Genomic DNA, 18,642 nt, shown 5'->3' with positions numbered 1-18,642 from the left:
AAGGCATGAGATATATTTTCTTCTTAATATGAAAGATTGAAATTTGATATTCCATGACTATACTTGATTTGGCAGCTTGAGTCTATGGACACCCCCCCAATTTTGATGGCAACGACACCGTTTGTGCAACAAGTGTGTTGGTCCAACCCGCGGCTGATAATGACAATTCTTTTGACCCAATTTGCATGCTACGCAACGATGTCAAAGAATTCCAACACATCCTACGAGTACATTGGCGTCAACACAAACCACGAAAATGGCCTACTTTAAGCACTAAGTCTTACGCAGAGAGGACAGGGAGTAATTGCAAACAGTCCTCATGCACAAGACCTCAAGGTCTAATCTGCCATTTGACATTGTAAGGCTGCATAAATCATATTTGTCAAAGGAGCTTACAACATAACAGAACCAAATACAGAGACCTCAACAAATCACCCTCGTAAGTGATACAAAGCGCAAAAGGTACACAGACACCACATCACACATTCACATTTTTCTGAGGATATATTCACCAAATGCGAATGCAAGATCGCCACAAAATCGCTAATTCTACGATTTCTATAACTTGCCCGTTATGGATCTGTGTCTTTGTAAAGCTTTCAATCCAGCTTGTAAAAAAATGAGTTCATTATCTATGTGATTAACTGATAAGACAGATGAAGGAGTCAGTACATCTGCTGGTAAATGCCGCCCTCCATCAATAGCAAATTCTCTTGCAAGATATCAAAAATTGTCTTGCGAATTGTAGGGTAGCTTCTGAAACATCGTACGCTCATTGGAAGTTGTGCGCCCTCTTTGCTGATGTGAGAGTATTAGAGAGAAGCATTGCTATTGTCATTGGACCAACTCCCCCTGGAACAGGAGTGATAGCTGATGCTACTTTACAGGCCTCCTCATAGCAAACATCTCCAACTAGCTTGTAACCCCGAGAGCTTTTTGAATCCTGTTACAAGCACCAAAAACATAGGTCAGCAAACATCAAAACTCGATAGTGTGTCCAATATTAGCTGGAAATATGCACCCGTTACAGTACGAAGTCCCGTGGCAAGTTGGCTTTCAAAATGATAACCCAGACATAATACTCATAATATCTATTGTCTATGCAATTTGACATTTACCACCACGTGTATCCATACAGACTGATCAAGCCAACAACAGCTTCCATGCAAAACCTCTTTCATATAATTGACAGCAATAAGCTTCAATAGTGATCATGTAAATAGTAAACGTGGCATAATTTCATGATGAAAATACAATTACCTCAACTGGGTTGATCCCGACATCAATAATCACTGCACCAGGTTTGATCCAGCTCCCTCTCACCATGTTGGCTTGCCCAACAGCTGCAATTATGATATCTGCCTCTCTTATGATCTCCTCAGGATTTTGTGTCCTGGAATGGACAATGCTGATGGTTGCATCTTCCCTCTAGAAAAAGAGGGAAAAAAATAAATAGCAGCTGAAGAAAGATAAATTTCTTAAGATCACATTGTTCGACAAGAAAGAAGTATACCTGAAGCAGCAAAGCAGCAGGCATCCCAACAATATTGCTTCGGCCAATCACGACAGCTCTCTTTCCCTTAATACCAATACCATATCTATGCAATAGCTCTATGCAACCTTTAGGAGTGCAAGGCACAAACAGGGGCTCTCTTCCTCTCATAGCAAGTCGACCAATGTTGAGTGGGTGAAAACCGTCCACATCTTTCTCAATACTTACTGCATTTAGGATACTCTCCTCATTCATATGCTGAAAAACAATGACTTAGCTGATAAAACTCTACGCAGAACAAGAAGATGCCATTTAATTTAAATACGGGCAGACAGGGCCCAGGAGCCTTATTCCACAGTCCAACAAACTCCTGGTATAGGGGTATGTGTTGAATAAAAAACAACTGCCAGTACACCACTCAATAAAGCCACATTAGGTTATGAGGAAAATCTAAAAGTTCTGATCACCCCACTGTCTATGGCCACCAAAATGAAAATGTCATGTAGAAAGATAGGAAAATATCTAGAAACAGTGCTAAACAAATCTCAGACTAAGAACATCAAAGTTGAAGCTTAGAATGTCACATTCTCCATGAAGCAGAGCATAAAATGTCCATTGTAAATGCAGTTGGTTGTAATAAGAATAACTATAGAAAGTCACATTCACGTGTAGAGGTCATTGTAACTCCTCCAACAATAACATCAAAATTCACCTTTTCTAATGGACCATCCACTGGCCAACCAACGATTTAAGAAAAAACTCAGGTTTGTTCACTCTACATGGATTAATTGGGAAGAAAGCAAAAGTAGTTAGCATTGGGACATACAGAAGGCAATGGTAACTGAACAAGAATGCCATGAACCGAAGGATCATCATTGAATCCTGAGATAAACTTGAACACTTCTTCTTCTTTTGAGTCTGCAGGCAAATGCACTTCGAAGGAGTTAATTCCCACAGACTCACAAGCCTTCTTCTTGTTGCGTACATAAGTAGCCGAATCCTTCCTGTCGCCAACAAGAACCACCGCCAACCCTGGTACAACCCCAATCGCCTCCTTCATTCTTGATACTTCAGCTGATACCTCGTCTCTGATAAGCTTCGAAACATATTTCCCATCAATCACTTTGGCACTGGCCTCATTCGCTACTGCAGCTTCACACACGCGATTAATTAATACAGGCTCCAAAGTTGCATCTTCCACGCACAAAAGATTGGCTCAAATTTCAATCTATATGCATGGAAAGCAAAATTCTTTTATTCATTCAGTCCAAGAAAAGTTCTCCAGCTTCCATTATGCTGAAAATTCACGCAAATCTCACAGATTCGTGAGCCATGTTCGTTAATCTTGATGGGCGATGAAATTTTTTCCGAATATGTCAGCAAATTCTACGTCAGGAAATCCCATCATCTTGCTACATTTCACGCAATTCTACTTTTCGTGATTTCTACATCCATAAAACATTGTAAATTTTCTTGAAATCCACAACCGCAACGAACTTCACGGGCATCCAAGAAAAGCCTTGCTGAGCTCGAACTAAAGCTCCACCGCAAGACCAAGCCGACAAGGCGAAGAAAAGAGAAAAAAGACACGAAGAGGATGGAAACAGCGACCGACCCGGAAGTGGGGCGGAAGCGCGGACGGCGAGGGTCCGGAAAGACGGAACCTTTGACGAGGCGCAAGGACGGCGGGGCAGCGACAGGCGGCGGACCAAGACGGCGGCGGAGGCGGCGGCGTCTTGCGGAGGCTCGCGGGGAAGAGACGGGACGCGGTGGAAGTCGAGCACTCGCCGATCGCCACCATTCTCGGGGGCGGGTCTCTCCGGATGGGAATCGGGTCGTGGGGATGCCGTACAGTCCGCAAGAACTGCTTTCGTTGTACGAGGTTTTTAGTGAGAGAGAGAGAGAGAGAGAGAGGGGGGAGGGGGTTTACAACGTGCGAGGGTTCCGAACGGTGCAGTATGCGTCTGAGCGGTCGGTAAAAATGCACCCAATACTCATTCCAAGATTATAATTACTTCTTGAAAATTTTTAAAATTACAATAAAGTGTAAAGCCTTTTTGGTAATAACTGATTCTATTTTTTTTTTCCGAAATAAAAAAGAAATACCTTTGGTAAAATTTGTTTGTGGGAATATATTTAGAATAGAATTAAGAAGTAAAAAAAAAGTTATTTTTATTCCGAGAATAATTTCAAGAATCAAACCTAATTTTTTTTTCTTTTCTTTTATTTCTTTTCTCATTCTCTTCTTTTTCTTCTTCCTCCCAATCCCAATTGGTCACCGGCTACTACCGGCCATAGTTGTCGGCGACGACAATCAATCGGGGCGGTAGTCAACGAGCTTGCCGGCCACGGTGAGCCTCAACATCACCGATGGCTAGGCAAACGAGCAAGGCTCGACCTTGCTGGGTGGCAAGGTCTCCCTTAGCTAGTTGTCAATCACGACGGATGGCGATCGATTACAAAAGAGGAAGAATAAGAAAAAGAGAAAAATGATAAAAGTATTAAAAATTAAAAGAAATTAAAAAAATTAAGAATTCTATAAAAGCATTTCTATCCTAGAAGTTTTATGCAGTTATCAAATACGTTTTTTTGCCCATAAATTATTCTCGAAAACATAATTAGAAAAATCATTTTTGATTAAATTTTTTTCTCATAAACAAAGTGATTACCAAAGGGTTTTAAACGCACGATATTATATCAAGAAAAAAAAAAAAGAAAATATTGATATGACTTTTTATTACTTTCTTGAAACGCACGATATTATATCAAGAAAAAAAAAAGTTATAAATGCAAAATGATTAAAAAAGAAAGTGTCGACATCATTTCTTTTGGTTATGAGCAAAAGATTTTGAACGCGTAAAAATTCAATGCTCTGTGTTTCTCGGACCAGTTCACATCCATCAATAGGAGCTCGAACGGCTATGACCAAGCTTGACAAAACTTGACTGGCCACGACCGCGGCGAGCTCGAAGAAGCTTGGAAGCTGGAGCGGCCATAAGCGATCTCGATGAAGCTCGATTGGCCACGACTATGAGCTTAAACGAGTCTGGAAGCTGGAGCTGCCATGGCCGGGACCTCGAAGAAGGAAATGTAACGACCCCATGATAATTCTATTTTAGTTGTCAACTGAAGAGAGATACATGAAATCTATGTGTCTGTATAAACCATGGCGTGGCAAAGACAAGCGATACGGGTTTCGATATTTCATACTATAGTTCGATGTTTAGGCCACCGAGAGGGACGTATTTTTTTGTTTTCAACCCTAACTCACATGTAGCTGTAATTGCAGTGTTTTTAGAAGGTCTTTTTAAGTAATATTACACCAATCGATCTTCAAATTGCACAAACATAATATCGATGACATTTAATTAATAATCTTAGAGATATTACTGTCATAATTACTTGAAGAGCATAACTTTTATGTGCGAAACAAATATATTTGATTATTCTAGGCATGGATCGAATTTTAATTTGATAAGAAAAAAATTATGGACGAGTTGTTGGCAACTGATTTGGGTTCTAGCTTGCATCTTGTTTTAAGTCCATGAAATCGTTAAAGCATTTTATGAATAGTACAAGTGATCGGTTCTCAATATGATTTGGTTCCAAAGTGGAATCCGGAAGTAGACTAGTTCCCAATTTGAACCAGAGCTATCAATCTTAGAATTAAAAACTAGACCGACTAATGGTTGGATCTACTTTGATCCGATTTAATGGAACTAGTCTCTATTTGACTTCTGTAGCAAATCACAAATATGCAACCAAGAAAAAAAAGAAAATGCTTTACGAAAAGCCTCCTTGCCCCTCTTTTCGCTCCTCTGAAGACAAACCAAATATTTGTGCATGTAGAAATGGAAGGGGATGGGAAATTGGGAAAGCATTTATTAAGAAATTAAAATATATAGATATGATCATTTTAGTTCTAACCTCGGAATCAAGAAAATGGCCGATGGCGATCAGCCACTGGTTCCAAGAATAGGAACTAGGAACCGGACCGTCACCCTTGGGAATTGCCTATAATCAACCAATTTAGTCCGGTCCGAGTGCCCTGTTCAGGCCACTCTTGTTGTACATTTTTTGTCCCATCTATACTCTAATGCTTACTCCAAAACTTGTATGGCAAATGATTTTTTTGCTTTCTCGAGATAAATGAGATGGCCGCCCTCGAGAGGTGGTGGTGGCTTCTACAGCCTTCACCCAACACCACCGTCGCCGCCACCGCCGCCGCAAAAGAAGCGAATCGAAAAGTTGGACGTGGAATTATAATTCACAAAACTCTTTCTCAATCTCAAACCGTCACAAAACAATTAAACAAAATAAATAAAATAAAAGAGCAAAAAAAATATATTAAAAAAAATTAATGCCCTTTTTGAAATCGAGCTCTGCACAGTCTACAAGCCGCGATCCATCATGGCGTTGTACTGCTCGAAAGACTCCTGCCTCTGCAGCCTCATCTCCTGATTGAACTTCTGTATGAACGCCTCCACCCGCCGGTTCAGCTCGTCCTGGCTCGGCGACCCCTTCGCGTCCTGGCTCGGCGACCCCTTCGCCGGCGACGCCTTCCCCGGCGACGGCGAGGCCAGCTCATTCGTCCGGTCCCTGAACGTCTCCGACCCTCATCGCCGGCGCCGGGGCCTGATCCAGCGGCTCCGCTGCTTGTTCTCCCCACGTGTCGGACTTCCTCAGGCGGCGCCTCGCCGCCAGCGGCACCGGCCGGCCGTCGGTGATCGCCTTCCACGTGTTCTCCAGCGTCTCTTGCCGTTTCGGCCTGATCACTCCCAGAGCTTCTCGATCGAACGAAAACCCATCGGCGATCAATCGGTATTCAGAAATCAATGTTTTCGATTTCGGATTTAATCTGAACTGAGCAAATAAGCGTACCTTCGGGGCTGGCTTTGGACGGTCTCCGGTGAACGAACCTCGAAGAAACCAGCGGTTTCTCCGGCGTGGGGAGGCGCTCCGCCGCGTTACTCCCCTTCGCCGCCGGCGTCCAGGCGGACCTCGAAATCATAAACTCCTCCTCTTCCTCCGCCTCCGCGCGGTCTCACGTCCATCTCCGCCTTCATCCACCGAGCGCTCCCGCAATCTCCGCCTCAGGAACCCCGGCCCGCTCTCCCCGTGAGCGACGTCCTCCACCGGCGAGAGGCAGGCCATTCCACCGGGAGGCAAAAGAGAACGCCGTCGCCGGACGACTCCGCCGCCGCGGAGACCACCCACCCGCGCCTCCTCCGCCTCATGGAGGTTGCCGTGGAGCCTGGAGGATGCGGCGATGGTGACGATGATGCCGTTGATGACGAGGTAGATGTAGGGAGGCTCGAGCCACGAGAGGAGCGAGAGCCACAGGAGAGGGATCTGGACGCTGGCGAGCTCGGCGACGGAGGGGCCGGCGAGCCTCAGGGCCAGCGCCGCCGCCAGCACGGCGGCCGACGCGGCGGCGACCCTAGCCGAGAGCGCCCAGGCGCTGCAAGACGCCGCCATTGCTGCTGAGTCGAAGCTCTAGAGAGAGAGAGAGAGAAGATAGAGAGAGAGAAAAGAGAGAGAGAGAGTGGAGCTGGAAATGCGTTTAGCGGTGCTCGGAGTCGCATCATAAAGTCGTTTGGTTTTAATGCGCGAGGCTTCGAGTGGTTTCCGGCCGTCGGATGCAGTGGTTGGACGGTGGATGATGAAATCTCGGGAAGGTTACGGAAATAAATTTCGGATTTTCTTTTTATGAAATGTTGAGTTGCATTAATAAGTGTGCCTCCAAAATTAAAAAAACCGAAATTTGGTTTTTTTTTTTTCTTTTTTTTTTTTTTTCATTTTTTGCAATTTTATTCTTTTTGACGATACGTCAGTTTCGTCGGACTATTTATTTTGTCAAACTGTTAACGTCTCGGAAAGTACATTACACGTCACATTTTATTGTAATTCAACATTTTACAAGATTGAACTTGTACGTTTCTATTTTTTTTTTCTTTTTTGCCACACGAATTTGCTATGCTTTTCCTTTTTTTCATATAGCACGAAACTTTCGACCAAATAAAAAGAAAAATAGTATGAAATTTGTGCTCAATGATTAATCTCAACAAAATTCATAGTTATATTCCTAAGGGCATAAAGGACCCCATTTTCTAGGTGGCCAAGAGAAATGCATAACTTTATTGAAGGAACAAGTAATGATCACGCAAGGCACAGTGATGGTAAGGTGACTAGCTCTTTTTGTTATAGAAAAAATAGATACATCTAAATTCAAAAGAAATCAATTTTCAATCGAAGATTAGAGATGAAAGAGGAGGATGTAGAAGGAGGGTTTGGAATCGGGACATCTTGTCCCGGTGATTTTCATTTCTTAGGGTACATGCATGCCTTATCATTTTCGACAGCATGTGTGTAAGCCTATGCTCAACAAACGATCAACCCCAACCGATAATCAATATGGATTCATTAATAACCCCCCACAAAGACCTTGATCAATAAAATTGAAGGAAAAAGATCACAAATTTTACCACCTTTGATAGCTGTAATTTTTTTTTTCTCTAGTGACTTTAGGACAAGGAAGCGAGCATTTTTTCTATTGTTAATTAACTTAGTTAGCCTAAGTAGAATTTATGCCAGGTAATTAGGAAGCCGCTTTCCAAAAAAATAAAACAATTTTTGTTTTATTTTACCAAAAATAAAATAAAATTAGGAAGCCGCTTTTGTTGGAGCGGCTAGCAAGGACGGTGGGGAATGTCGGTACACCTGTCCTTGTTGGTCCCTGCGAGGAACCGCAACGGTCATTTTATGACCGTTGCTGCCCCACCCTAAAGCCGCGATGGTCTCTCTTTCTTAAATATTTCGAATATTCAGGTCACGTGCTTCCTCACGTGACACGGAATCCCCCTCGTCCGCGCATTGCTTGCTGCTGCTTGTTCCCTACGGTGCTCCGAGGCCGGGCCCTCAGGGGAAGGGGGCTGGTGGGGAATTTATTTATTATTATTTTATTTTTTTGGATTAGGTCTTCGATATTGATTTTTGTCGAGAAAATTGGAGAAGGTGAAAGGTTCCTGTGATAGTCGACGAATATCTCGAAAACAAATTCAAACTGCAAGGGGATTATTCACACATGTAGCATGCCACTAGAACTAAGAATGCCTTCCGTAATGCATTAGTTGAACATTGCGGAATTGGCCAAAATTGATCAATTTCGAAGGCCAAATACAGAAAAAAAGAAAGGCGGGATTTGATACCCAACTTCTCAAATTGATGAAGAGATGGGATAATGACATGACGATATAAGCCGTAACACTTCCGTCGATTAGTCACTTAGTTGTATTTTTTTTTTTTTATCACTTAAATCTTAAAACTTGCTTTCATTGTCACTTTGAGTTCTTTCGCTACTAGGTGTGTTTCAAGTGGTGAGGAAGTCCTCGAGTGGAGAAGAAGGGCCTGTTTGGCAACGTGTCAAACAGTGTCAGATTTTGATTTTTTGTTCCCAGAATCAATTTGGGACGAGAATCGCGTTTGGTAAAATTTTTGTTCCTGAAACAATTTTGGACAAGATTTGAGAATAAAAATAAATAAATTCTACGTTCAAGAATCGAAAAATAATCAAACAGTGAAACCCTCACTCTTCCCTTTCGTCATCCAGGTTGCCGTCCGCCATCGCCCGCCACCGCCCGCCGCCCGCCGCCGTCGCCGCCGGTCGCGGAGGCAAGCCTGGCCCACCCGGCGAGGCTCGACCTTGCTAGATCCGGCGAGGTCCATCCTCATCGGTGGCCGGGCGAGCCTCGAGACAGCTAGGCAAGGCTCGGCCTTGCCGGCATCGAGTGAGGTTGAGCCTTGCTTGGGTGGGCGGGCGAGCCTTGCCTAGCTGCGGTGAAGCTCACTGGCCATCGACAAGGCTCGGCCTCGCTAGATCCGGCGAGGCCGAGCCTCGCGGTCGGGTGAGCCTCGCCTAGCTTCTGACAAGGCTCGGCCGACGAAGGCCGACCTCGCCGAGGGCCGGCGACATTCCGGTGACCGGCCAAATGAAGAAGAAGAAGAATAGGAAAAATGGAAAAAAAAAAAGTAAAAAGTAAAAAAAAAATTATTTAAAAATTAAAATAAATTAATTTGGAACATAATCAATTAACACGGTATCAAACGCAATTCTATTCTAAAAAAAAAAATTGGACGAGTTACTAAACGCGTTTTTACACTGGGTTCTAACGAGTAATCAAAAATAATTATTTCTAGTCAAAATCAGCTCCAGGAACGAGAATCGTTACCAACGCGCCCGAAGTCTACAAGGAATTTTTCTTTTTTTCTTTTTAAAATCAGGTTTTCTTCTTCAGCATCAGGAAAAATTTATAAAATTAACAAAAGAAGAAGAAGACGACGACAGAGGTAGATTGAGATGCTGGGGGCATAAAGGCTGCGCAGAGGGTGGCGTTGTCCATGGTTTGAGAGCCAGCCCTCGACAAGATGACCAGCTCTAGTTAGGACAAGGGCAAGCAGCCCATTGCCTGGTCGCCATGTCCTAGCCCCCGCCGGCGTTTAGGACGACGGCACCGGCTCCATGCAGCCCAAGTCTATCGCTCGATATTAATTTTTTTTCCTTTCTGAAATTATCAATTTTAGATTTGCTTTTTCTTAGCTTAAATTTCAATAATTTCTGCTGCGGCTGCGGCAATAATAAAATGACATCATTTTGTGCTTGAAGAAGTTCTCATTATCACGCCATCAGTCATCGAGGATTGGAAAATTGATAATAAAAAAAAAAAAAAAAAAATGGCCCGTGTGATTCTCTCTGTTCACAGAATAGAGCTTAAATGAACGAAAAGAAAGTTCTAGGATTAAAGCAATGGACTGATATCCCGAAAAAGATCAACTACGAAGTCCTTCACTGCTACAATGATGCACACCTGAACTTTGGTCCTGGCTTTTTGGCTAAGCGATGGAAATTCTCAAACTGCTAGAATGTCTCGTTCAAGGGGCCAGGAAATGTCGTCATCGGTTTGTCATCGGTTTATTAGCAGACGGTAGTAGAGATTGATGGTAGACGGACGGCCTTTCCGTGTGCGCGAACAGGAAATGGATTGGCCAACCCTCTACTCCGGCGACAACAATAGCTTTCCGACCAAACACAAGAAGAATCTCAAGGCCACAGAATACGAGCAATACCATTCCACTGATTTCTTTACCAAGATCACTAAGGTTTAGCAAGTAAAAAGACCTCAATCCATCAGAACACCAGATCCAAGAGACAATTGGCAAGCTAGAGAGAGACGGCACAACCAGTTCTTCAATCTCTGTCCCAGATCGAAACATCTGTTTTTTTATATTCGACATAGTGATGTAAGCATGAAAAGCACGCGAATGTCCCAACTACACCTAAGTCTTTATCATTTTGTCATTGTAACAAGAAGGAACATAGAGTGCTGCCCTCCTTTGCAGTGGCATCATAAATCATAAATCTTATTTATGAAGAACTCAAAAATCAAAAGGGAAAGAAAAACCAGTATAGGCGGGCCATTTCACATATCTTGCGTTTTCTTTGGAAATGACAGGTTTTAACTTTTTCCTGACCAGATTTTGCTTCCTCTTCATTCAACCTGCAATAGAAAGTCATGCAGAGACATATGTGAGGGCAAGCAACAAAAGAAACAGAGCAAATTCATACCTTTGCTCTCGATGTCGCCACCGCCACCGTGGACAAGAAGGGCAGAAATATATAGATGGACAATTCCTAGGAGGCAACCTGCAACAACTTTCCACGAGTTGGGAAAACTACCATCTGCCGTTCCTGTGCACGATACTCATCATCCCAAGGACAGTGGAAAAACTGAACTCCCATGTTGGCACGCATGAAGTTCAATGTCATCAGTTATTGAAATTGCATCCTATAACATGACTGCAAAGACATCTATTTGCCTTCTAATCAGAGGATACCAAAGTTCAGGTAAGAACTTCAAATTCAATTCAGCAACGGAACTGAACTTAAAAATACACTATGGTTTTAAACAGGAAGCACAACAGTTAGTTAGAGAAAGCATCCACCATCACCCAGTTGCGATAGCAAAGCCAGGATGAAATGTTGGTGTATGCAAAATCATTCAAAAGTATGAATAATAGTAGGGATATAATCAAGATTATTGCAACTGCTTTGAGAAGATACAAAAACAGCATCTCATATGCCTCCTGTGGACTCTTCTTCCCTTATACCATTGTCTTTTTGATATCATGATTCCATAAATTGCTCAAATTTACATGAATGATTACATGAATGTTAAGAATATAATTGAGAATAAGAAGATACATCCTGACTACATCTTTACAGCTTGCTATCCAAAAAAATCTCCCAGTTGTATACTTTCACATCGAACTTGGAGTCACTTTGAAGAATTTCTCTTAATTCCCTGGCACAAGCTTCATCTCTGGCAAGTAGCAATCCAGAAGCCCCCACCACCTGCTCCTACAAGCTTGTAACCACAGCAGTATGGATCAGCAAGCGTAAATAGACCATCAACAAATTCATTGCTACAATAGGGATCCAACTCCTGGTGCAGCCTCCATGTCTCTGACATTATTTCCCCAAGCTTATCAACGTCACAGTTCATTAAAGCTTCCCTCCCTGTTTTCGCTAATTCAGTAAGGCGCTTGATGCTGGTAACAAGGAGGTTATCACGTCTAAGATATCGGGCCACCACCTTTTGCAATACTTGGTGTGCTAGACGAACCTGCACAGACATTCCATAATTGCAGTTCTAATCACAATCCTCCACATATTGAACTCAATCATGCACCAATTCCCCAAAAGGTTGGGCAAATGAGCTCAGAACAAATAAGAAGCCAAAGTTGACAACTACTCGTCTCCAATACTAAGGCAACAAAAGGAAAAAAAGATTTGCATCCATATATCAAGACAAGAAAATACACTTGGAAGCAAATGATTATAATCATGAGACAACATAATTGTTTTGTTCCAGTTACGAACAATATCGTACATAAAATGGAGAAAGAGGCAGGAATACATACTTGACCAGTGAAAACGACCAGTAACCTCTGCTGCAACTCTGATATCAATTGAGACGAAGCCAAGAGGGGAACAACTTGAAGCTGTAATGGAACTCCAGGAAAACTAGTTGTAAATTTAATCCCAGGATACAAACCTCCAATTTGATCCTGCCAGCCACCTCCTGTTCCCATGATTTGTTCTAATACCAGAACAAGTCTGGCAACATTTTCATTGCTTTCATCTCCATCAGTTATCTGTAGAAGTCCTTTAACAACGGCAGCTGCAAGTATGCTGGAAGTACCCAAGCCACTACCGCGAGGAACATTGGCCCAAGTTTTGATCTGCAAGCCCATAGACAAGAGCACCTTTTGATTAAGCACTCCAGTCACAAGCAATGCAGATTTAACTAGCCGAAAAGGATCACCACTATCAAATGGTGTAGCAATGGAGGCAAGATCTTGCACATATAAATGGTTTCCAGAATCATCGTTAATGGATACACCAGCTTCTTTTGTTGTTTCTATGATAGTGCCAATCGGAAGGGAACCTTCCAAACTAATTGCCATGTTCAGAACACAACCAGCACGCTCTAAGCTCCATGGGGGAGTGTCACTCCAACCTCCAACAAAATCAACACGAACCGGTAACTCTACTTTTATGGTTTTAGGATGGAACGTCTCATCCAGAGATCCACTGAGATGATTGTTCAGGATTCCCGACTTCTGAGGGTACTCCATCAGATTTTCTGAAGGCAAGGAGATCTATGGTCAAATTTGGCAAGACATGAATGATGAAAAGAGAGAAGTTTATATAAACCCCAAGGAAATGATATGCTGATAATAACAGATGAATCATTAATATGATGGACAGCCTAATGTAAGCATAAAAATTGAAAAATTGCCATTTACAGAGACTAAATTTATAATCCAATTAAACAAGATAAGCTCATCTTGTTATAGGGCATTGTTCTTCTGTACATTTATTATTCTATATCCCAGCAAAATTGTTGAAAAGCTGATACACAACTGTACCTTGAAAACCGTATCTCACTGCTGAAGCAGTCTCCTTAGCAACAGCATCCCAAACCTTATGTTCTAATTCTTGGGCTGTTGTTTCATCTCCACATGCTCTTAGAAGATCCACTTGTACCTGGTATGCCCGGCTTTTTGGAAGTATCCTTGAGTTTTGTTCCTGAAGATGAGAACACATCCCTAAGAAATTTTTACATATTTCTGCTCCCGAAACTTCCAATTGCAAAACTTCTCCACATAGTTGAGACAAGTCACGCCCAACCAAGCCATATTCAATGCACGCTTTAGCAATTCCAGCTGCAAGATGAGCTTGGTGATCACTTGAACCCATACACATTTTAGAGAAGTCTATTGATCTATGTAGCTCCTCCAAGCTAAGACGTTGTGAACCTCTCCATAAGGGAAGCAATAATTCAGTTTTCTGATCACTTAAACCCATCAGCCATGAGGCTAAGTTAAGCATCTCAAAATAAGATAGGACAGGAAAAAGTCTCGCATTCCATAAGCATTTATCCTGCTTGCCTGTATTGCTCCACAGGTCCCCTTCACCAATGCCCAAATCATACAAGACACTTTTCCAAGGTTTCCCACAGAATGTCCCAGACCTGGAAAGGGAACTCTTTGGATTATCAAGGAGGCCACAGTAAACTATGACGCTGTCAGTACATCCAACTAAAGGAACTTCCCAAAGACAATGGCGATCTGGTAGCATGAACCTAAATGGTTCTGATGGCTCATTGTTTTCTCTGGGCATATTCATACCAACAACTATGCATTGTGAGCCGATCTGTATTCCGCTTGAAATTGAGGAACCATATAAAAGAGAGTCTTCTCCAATTGATACACCTGGTTCAATTTTACTTGAAAGTACAACAGCAGATGCTGCAATGTCAGACACAGTTGTTGCTGGAATTGAACATAAGTGTCTTCGACCGACCAGTCCCGAACCAACCCCACTTAGGTGATCTAGGACTTCACCAGATGTTCCGAAATGCAAGAATGACAATTCATCTGCAGAATAATAGTTCATGATGCTGTAAACAATGCCTATAGAAATCATTCAAAATGAAGTAGTCGCTGAAACTGGAAATGAGATGTGACGTACAAGCACAATAGCTGAACATTCTGCTTTTTCCCAATCTGCTAACTAATTCTTTACCCAAGGGTCGTTGTTGCAGCCAATCATGTTTTGCCGGTACCCAAGCTGCCACCAAGTCCTCATATAAGCTCAACTGCATGAGATTATAACACACTAGTTTCACATTTGCCATCATTTTGACAGAAATGAAATTCAAGAAGCAAGCTTTCATGCATGGTTTTTTTTTTTTTTCCATAAAGCAAAAAGCAATATCACGCTTAACTTGCACAATGGTGGTTGATCATCAATTGTTTAGTTGATTTTACATTTCAAAGAAGATGCTCAGTACCAAATGTTCAGACAGAGTTCAGACAACACTAATGAGAGTAGAAAGAAGAGAGCAAGAATAGGGCATTGCAAGGAAAGTAGACATAATAACCAATCATGATGGTCAAATATTCACAAAGATAATACCCCATATACCAATTAGGAAAGCATATACATTGCCGGACATCACTGGAAATCAATTATAGACAAATTAAATAAAGCACGTTATTGAGATGAGTCCAGAAACATGCAATTAAAACAAAATTAGACAATTTCAATGTAGGAGAACAATATAGGAGAAGATAATGCATCAGTGAAAAATAAAAGGAGATAGGCCGAAATTGTGGAATTCCAGGCTTTCAGCAAAGATAAAGCCCTGATATAATGAACAGTGACAGGTGATAAGAGATGCAGTGAACAAGAATAAGTAATTGGACATGGCTGTAACTGTAACATAGGGAAGCCAACAAAGAAGTATGGACAAACAACCAAGTTAACAAACATGAAAGTTGACAAAAATCTTAGTAAACTGATTAACATCTTAATCTATATAGCGATCTGAAGGCAACACCAATTGCAACTTTTCATATAAAGAGGAATGATAAGATACAGTTGGATCTGAATGCAAAGGGTAGCAAGCATGCTTGCCTATCTTGCTTTAAAACTGGCTTTTAATCACCAGAAGACAGTATTCTCTTGAGCCATTCACAATAGCACATATATTTGTACTTTGTTGATCACCTGGTGGATGTAGGGAGGGGCATTGTTACAATCAATAGGGATTAGTTGGGTGTCCTAGAGCCTTAGGCACCCATAAATATAGCCCAAATTTTGCAACATCTCCAAAAGTTTTTGGAGAACTTTGAAGCAGCTTAATTTATAGGTTTACATATAAAATGTCTCAGAACAAAGATCTCCAACACATATATCACGTTAAGGGAAGAGTGAAATATAACATAATACCAATAGTTAAGGAAGAGTCTCGAAAACAAGTTATCATGGATAAAGGGTGTGAGTAACTGATAAGCACACATCAGAGAAGTGCTTAAATTTCTCCATTTACGGAAATTATTATAAATATTAAAAAGTCTATGCATAACTCTCCAAGCTCTCACAATAAATAAAAACAGATAAAAAGAAAACCACATCTTGACAAATTTCAATTGTTCAGAAAGGAAAGAGAGTGGTTAGATGTAATGGTTTGTTCACGTTATACATATGGTGCCTCGGCAAAACCAGTAGCTAAGATCTCATGGACGGGAATACTAGATTCCCTGGAAGAAATGACATATAACCAAAATAAAAGCTAACCTCTTTTTTAGACTTCAGAAGTTCCAATATCATTGGTTGGCAAGAGCAAGCAAGCATGACAAGCTCCCGCCAAGCTTTACCTCTGACTGCTATAAGTCCTGTGTCAAGCAAAGTCCTTCCATCATCTAGAATTGCTTCATGATTAACTAGCTCCTTGACACTAGGTTTCTGCAGGAGATTGTCAACCAAATGAACAGCCTCATCTTTAGCATGACTTTTGGAAGCCACAATTACACCATGATTAGAGGCAATGTCAAGGGTGATGGGAACAGTCACAATCGAGGATGAGTCTTCTGGAAGAACCACGGTGGACGCATCAAAGCAAGGAAGAACATCCCCAGTCATAGTGAATAAGCCACCTGCGTAAAATCGGAGTAAAGTAAAAGCATCAAGAGTGCAGTAAGGGTTGTGTTTGATACTAACAATAAGAAGTATAGTCCGGATGTCATTAATACAGTGACGTGCCCATTAACTCTAAAAACAAACTTACTCCAACGGCCACCATTCACTTTCAAAATAACTGCACAAGTTGACATACTATCAGGAAATTAAAGCAGAAACTATACTTTAGTCTGCCTACACTATTACTTAACCAGACAGGCTGAATGAACTAAAACCACTCTGCCCTGCTTCACTAAGTATTTAAAAATATTACAAGCCAGAAGAAGGAAAAATAACCTTGATCTTTAAAGGCTTGTCTTGCACAAGAAGCAATTGCAAGTATATGGTCGAAAAGTAGTGGAACAGGACCGTCAGGGTCATCATCTGCCAAATATGGAAGCGGCAGAAATACCTTTCCCATAGGGTTGGCCCATGGGACCCTTTTAGAGTCACCTCCAGCATGAAGAAGTAGTATATGCTTCTTGGATATGAAATCTACCATTTGCAAGTGAGGAAATTCTTCCTGGGACCTTCCCATTGGCACAGTAGATCCATTACTATTTCCATTTGTAGCTTCCACCTATTCATTTTCCCTCATTAAAGCCCGCACGCTAAAGAGTATAGACTACACAAGTTAGGAGGAGTGCTCAGCACAATAAACAACCATGAAGGCCATGCTCATGTTTAACAAAAGACAAATTGGTAATGAGAAGTCACACTTCCTTGCACAGCACACTTTTGATCATGAAGTAAAGAACACTAGCACCGTGGCTGGTTAACTGAAACATCAGCAACTCAGTACAACCTAAGCCTTCTTACCACCTAAGCATCTCTTAGATTTAGGGTGGGTTTGGTTCAACTTTGGAAATGGGCTTTGGATGTAATGCAAATGCTGAAAGCCAAATTTCTTTGTGGAAATGCAAATTGCGTTTGGTAAAAAAAAAAAAAAAAAAACAATTGCTAAGGGCTTTGGCTGCAATTCTTCTTTTTTTTATTAGACAAGCCAAATCAGGCGCCGCCGGCCATCAGCCAAGGCCGCATGACCCCAGGTGATGAGTCCTGAGGTCACGCGGCCTCGGCGGCCGTTGCTTGGGTTGACATATCGATAGCATCCGAACAGAAATAACAGTTCTTTTCAGTTGTAGGGCGCATCATCTGAATACCGACACAAAGAATAAAAGCCTCCTAAATTCTTCTCAGGCTGGCCATTCCTTAGGCTAATTGCTCAATGAGATAAGAACAACTCCAAGACCACAATCATGTCCAGAGCTCCAACAAAAAACAGACATGCCACTTCAGACAGAGCAGATTAGACACATTCATGTAGCTTCAGTACAGAATGCTATGATAGTTATCTTACATCACCTCCGCTTGCAATTATAATCATACAAAAAAAAAAGGGAACTGTCGCAGTACTGCCCTGGCGAGAAACTACCTCCGGAGCAATGCCGACGCCGAGCTCCCGGTAATGCTCCGCGAGCGCGCGGACGGCGTTGAGCGTCGCGGCGCCCGAGCCGATGCGCTGGCCGTCGGGATCGGGCACGGCGATGGCGACGGTGGCGGCGGCGATCCGGCCCATGCGCTTGGCCCGGCCGAGCTGCCACTCGTAGAGCCGGGCCTGCTCGGGGCTGGCCGCGGTCAGCACGACGGCGTCCCAGGTCGGGACCCTGGCCGGGTGCCTGACGGAGAGCCGCAGGTGGTACCACGACTTCCGGAGCACGGCGGCCAGATCGGCCTTCCGCCGGGACCGGCCGCCGCCACCGCCGCGCGCCGCCGCCTTCCCTCGCTTCGCCGGTTCCATTTCCGTGCGCCGGCAGGAGGATTTTCTCGAGAAAGCGCGTGGGAAAATCGCCGAGAATTCCGCCGAGTTGCTGATCACTGAGAGTAAAGCAGGGAGGAGGAGGAGGCGGCGGTCAATAATGGAGACGTCAGGACACGTCAGCAAAGTCGTCGCGATCGTCCGTCGGTGGCGACGACACGTGTGCGGAGAGGATTGGGTGGGCCCAAGCCACCGCCAGATCCAACGGTTGTGCTGGGAACTGGCCCCCGGGCATGTGCCGGCTAA

General features: G+C 42.9%; 2 protein-coding genes and 1 pseudogene across 2 annotated transcripts; all 3 read right to left on the bottom strand.

Annotated features, from left to right (window-relative positions):
• Positions 1 to 331: 331 nt before the first annotated feature.
• On the bottom strand, positions 332 to 3,378 carry LOC120293988 (bifunctional protein FolD 4, chloroplastic-like; the record flags this gene model as incomplete). The annotated part of the gene is made up of 5 exons (XM_039313828.1): positions 332 to 943; positions 1,261 to 1,428; positions 1,514 to 1,750; positions 2,319 to 2,644; positions 3,108 to 3,378. Coding segments are annotated over 5 exons (1,173 nt in total), but the record flags the coding sequence as incomplete, so codon positions are not given.
• Positions 3,379 to 5,752: 2,374 nt separating this feature from the next.
• Positions 5,753 to 7,048, bottom strand: LOC120286087 (annotated as a pseudogene).
• Positions 7,049 to 11,560: 4,512 nt separating this feature from the next.
• On the bottom strand, positions 11,561 to 18,443 carry LOC120286350 (bifunctional fucokinase/fucose pyrophosphorylase-like). The gene is given in 8 exon segments (XM_039313059.1): positions 11,561 to 11,885; positions 11,887 to 12,171; positions 12,470 to 13,194; positions 13,481 to 14,491; positions 14,586 to 14,712; positions 16,197 to 16,555; positions 16,875 to 17,157; positions 18,013 to 18,443. Coding segments are annotated over 8 exon segments (3,276 nt in total). The 5' UTR covers positions 18,379 to 18,443; the 3' UTR covers positions 11,561 to 11,765.
• Positions 18,444 to 18,642: the final 199 nt, after the last annotated feature.

Source organism: Eucalyptus grandis, chromosome 5, assembly GCF_016545825.1.
Source record: "Eucalyptus grandis isolate ANBG69807.140 chromosome 5, ASM1654582v1, whole genome shotgun sequence".
Taxonomy (NCBI): domain Eukaryota; kingdom Viridiplantae; phylum Streptophyta; class Magnoliopsida; order Myrtales; family Myrtaceae; genus Eucalyptus; species Eucalyptus grandis.
Note: the sequence above shows the minus strand (reverse complement) of the source record. Positions and strands in the feature narration are given on the sequence as shown.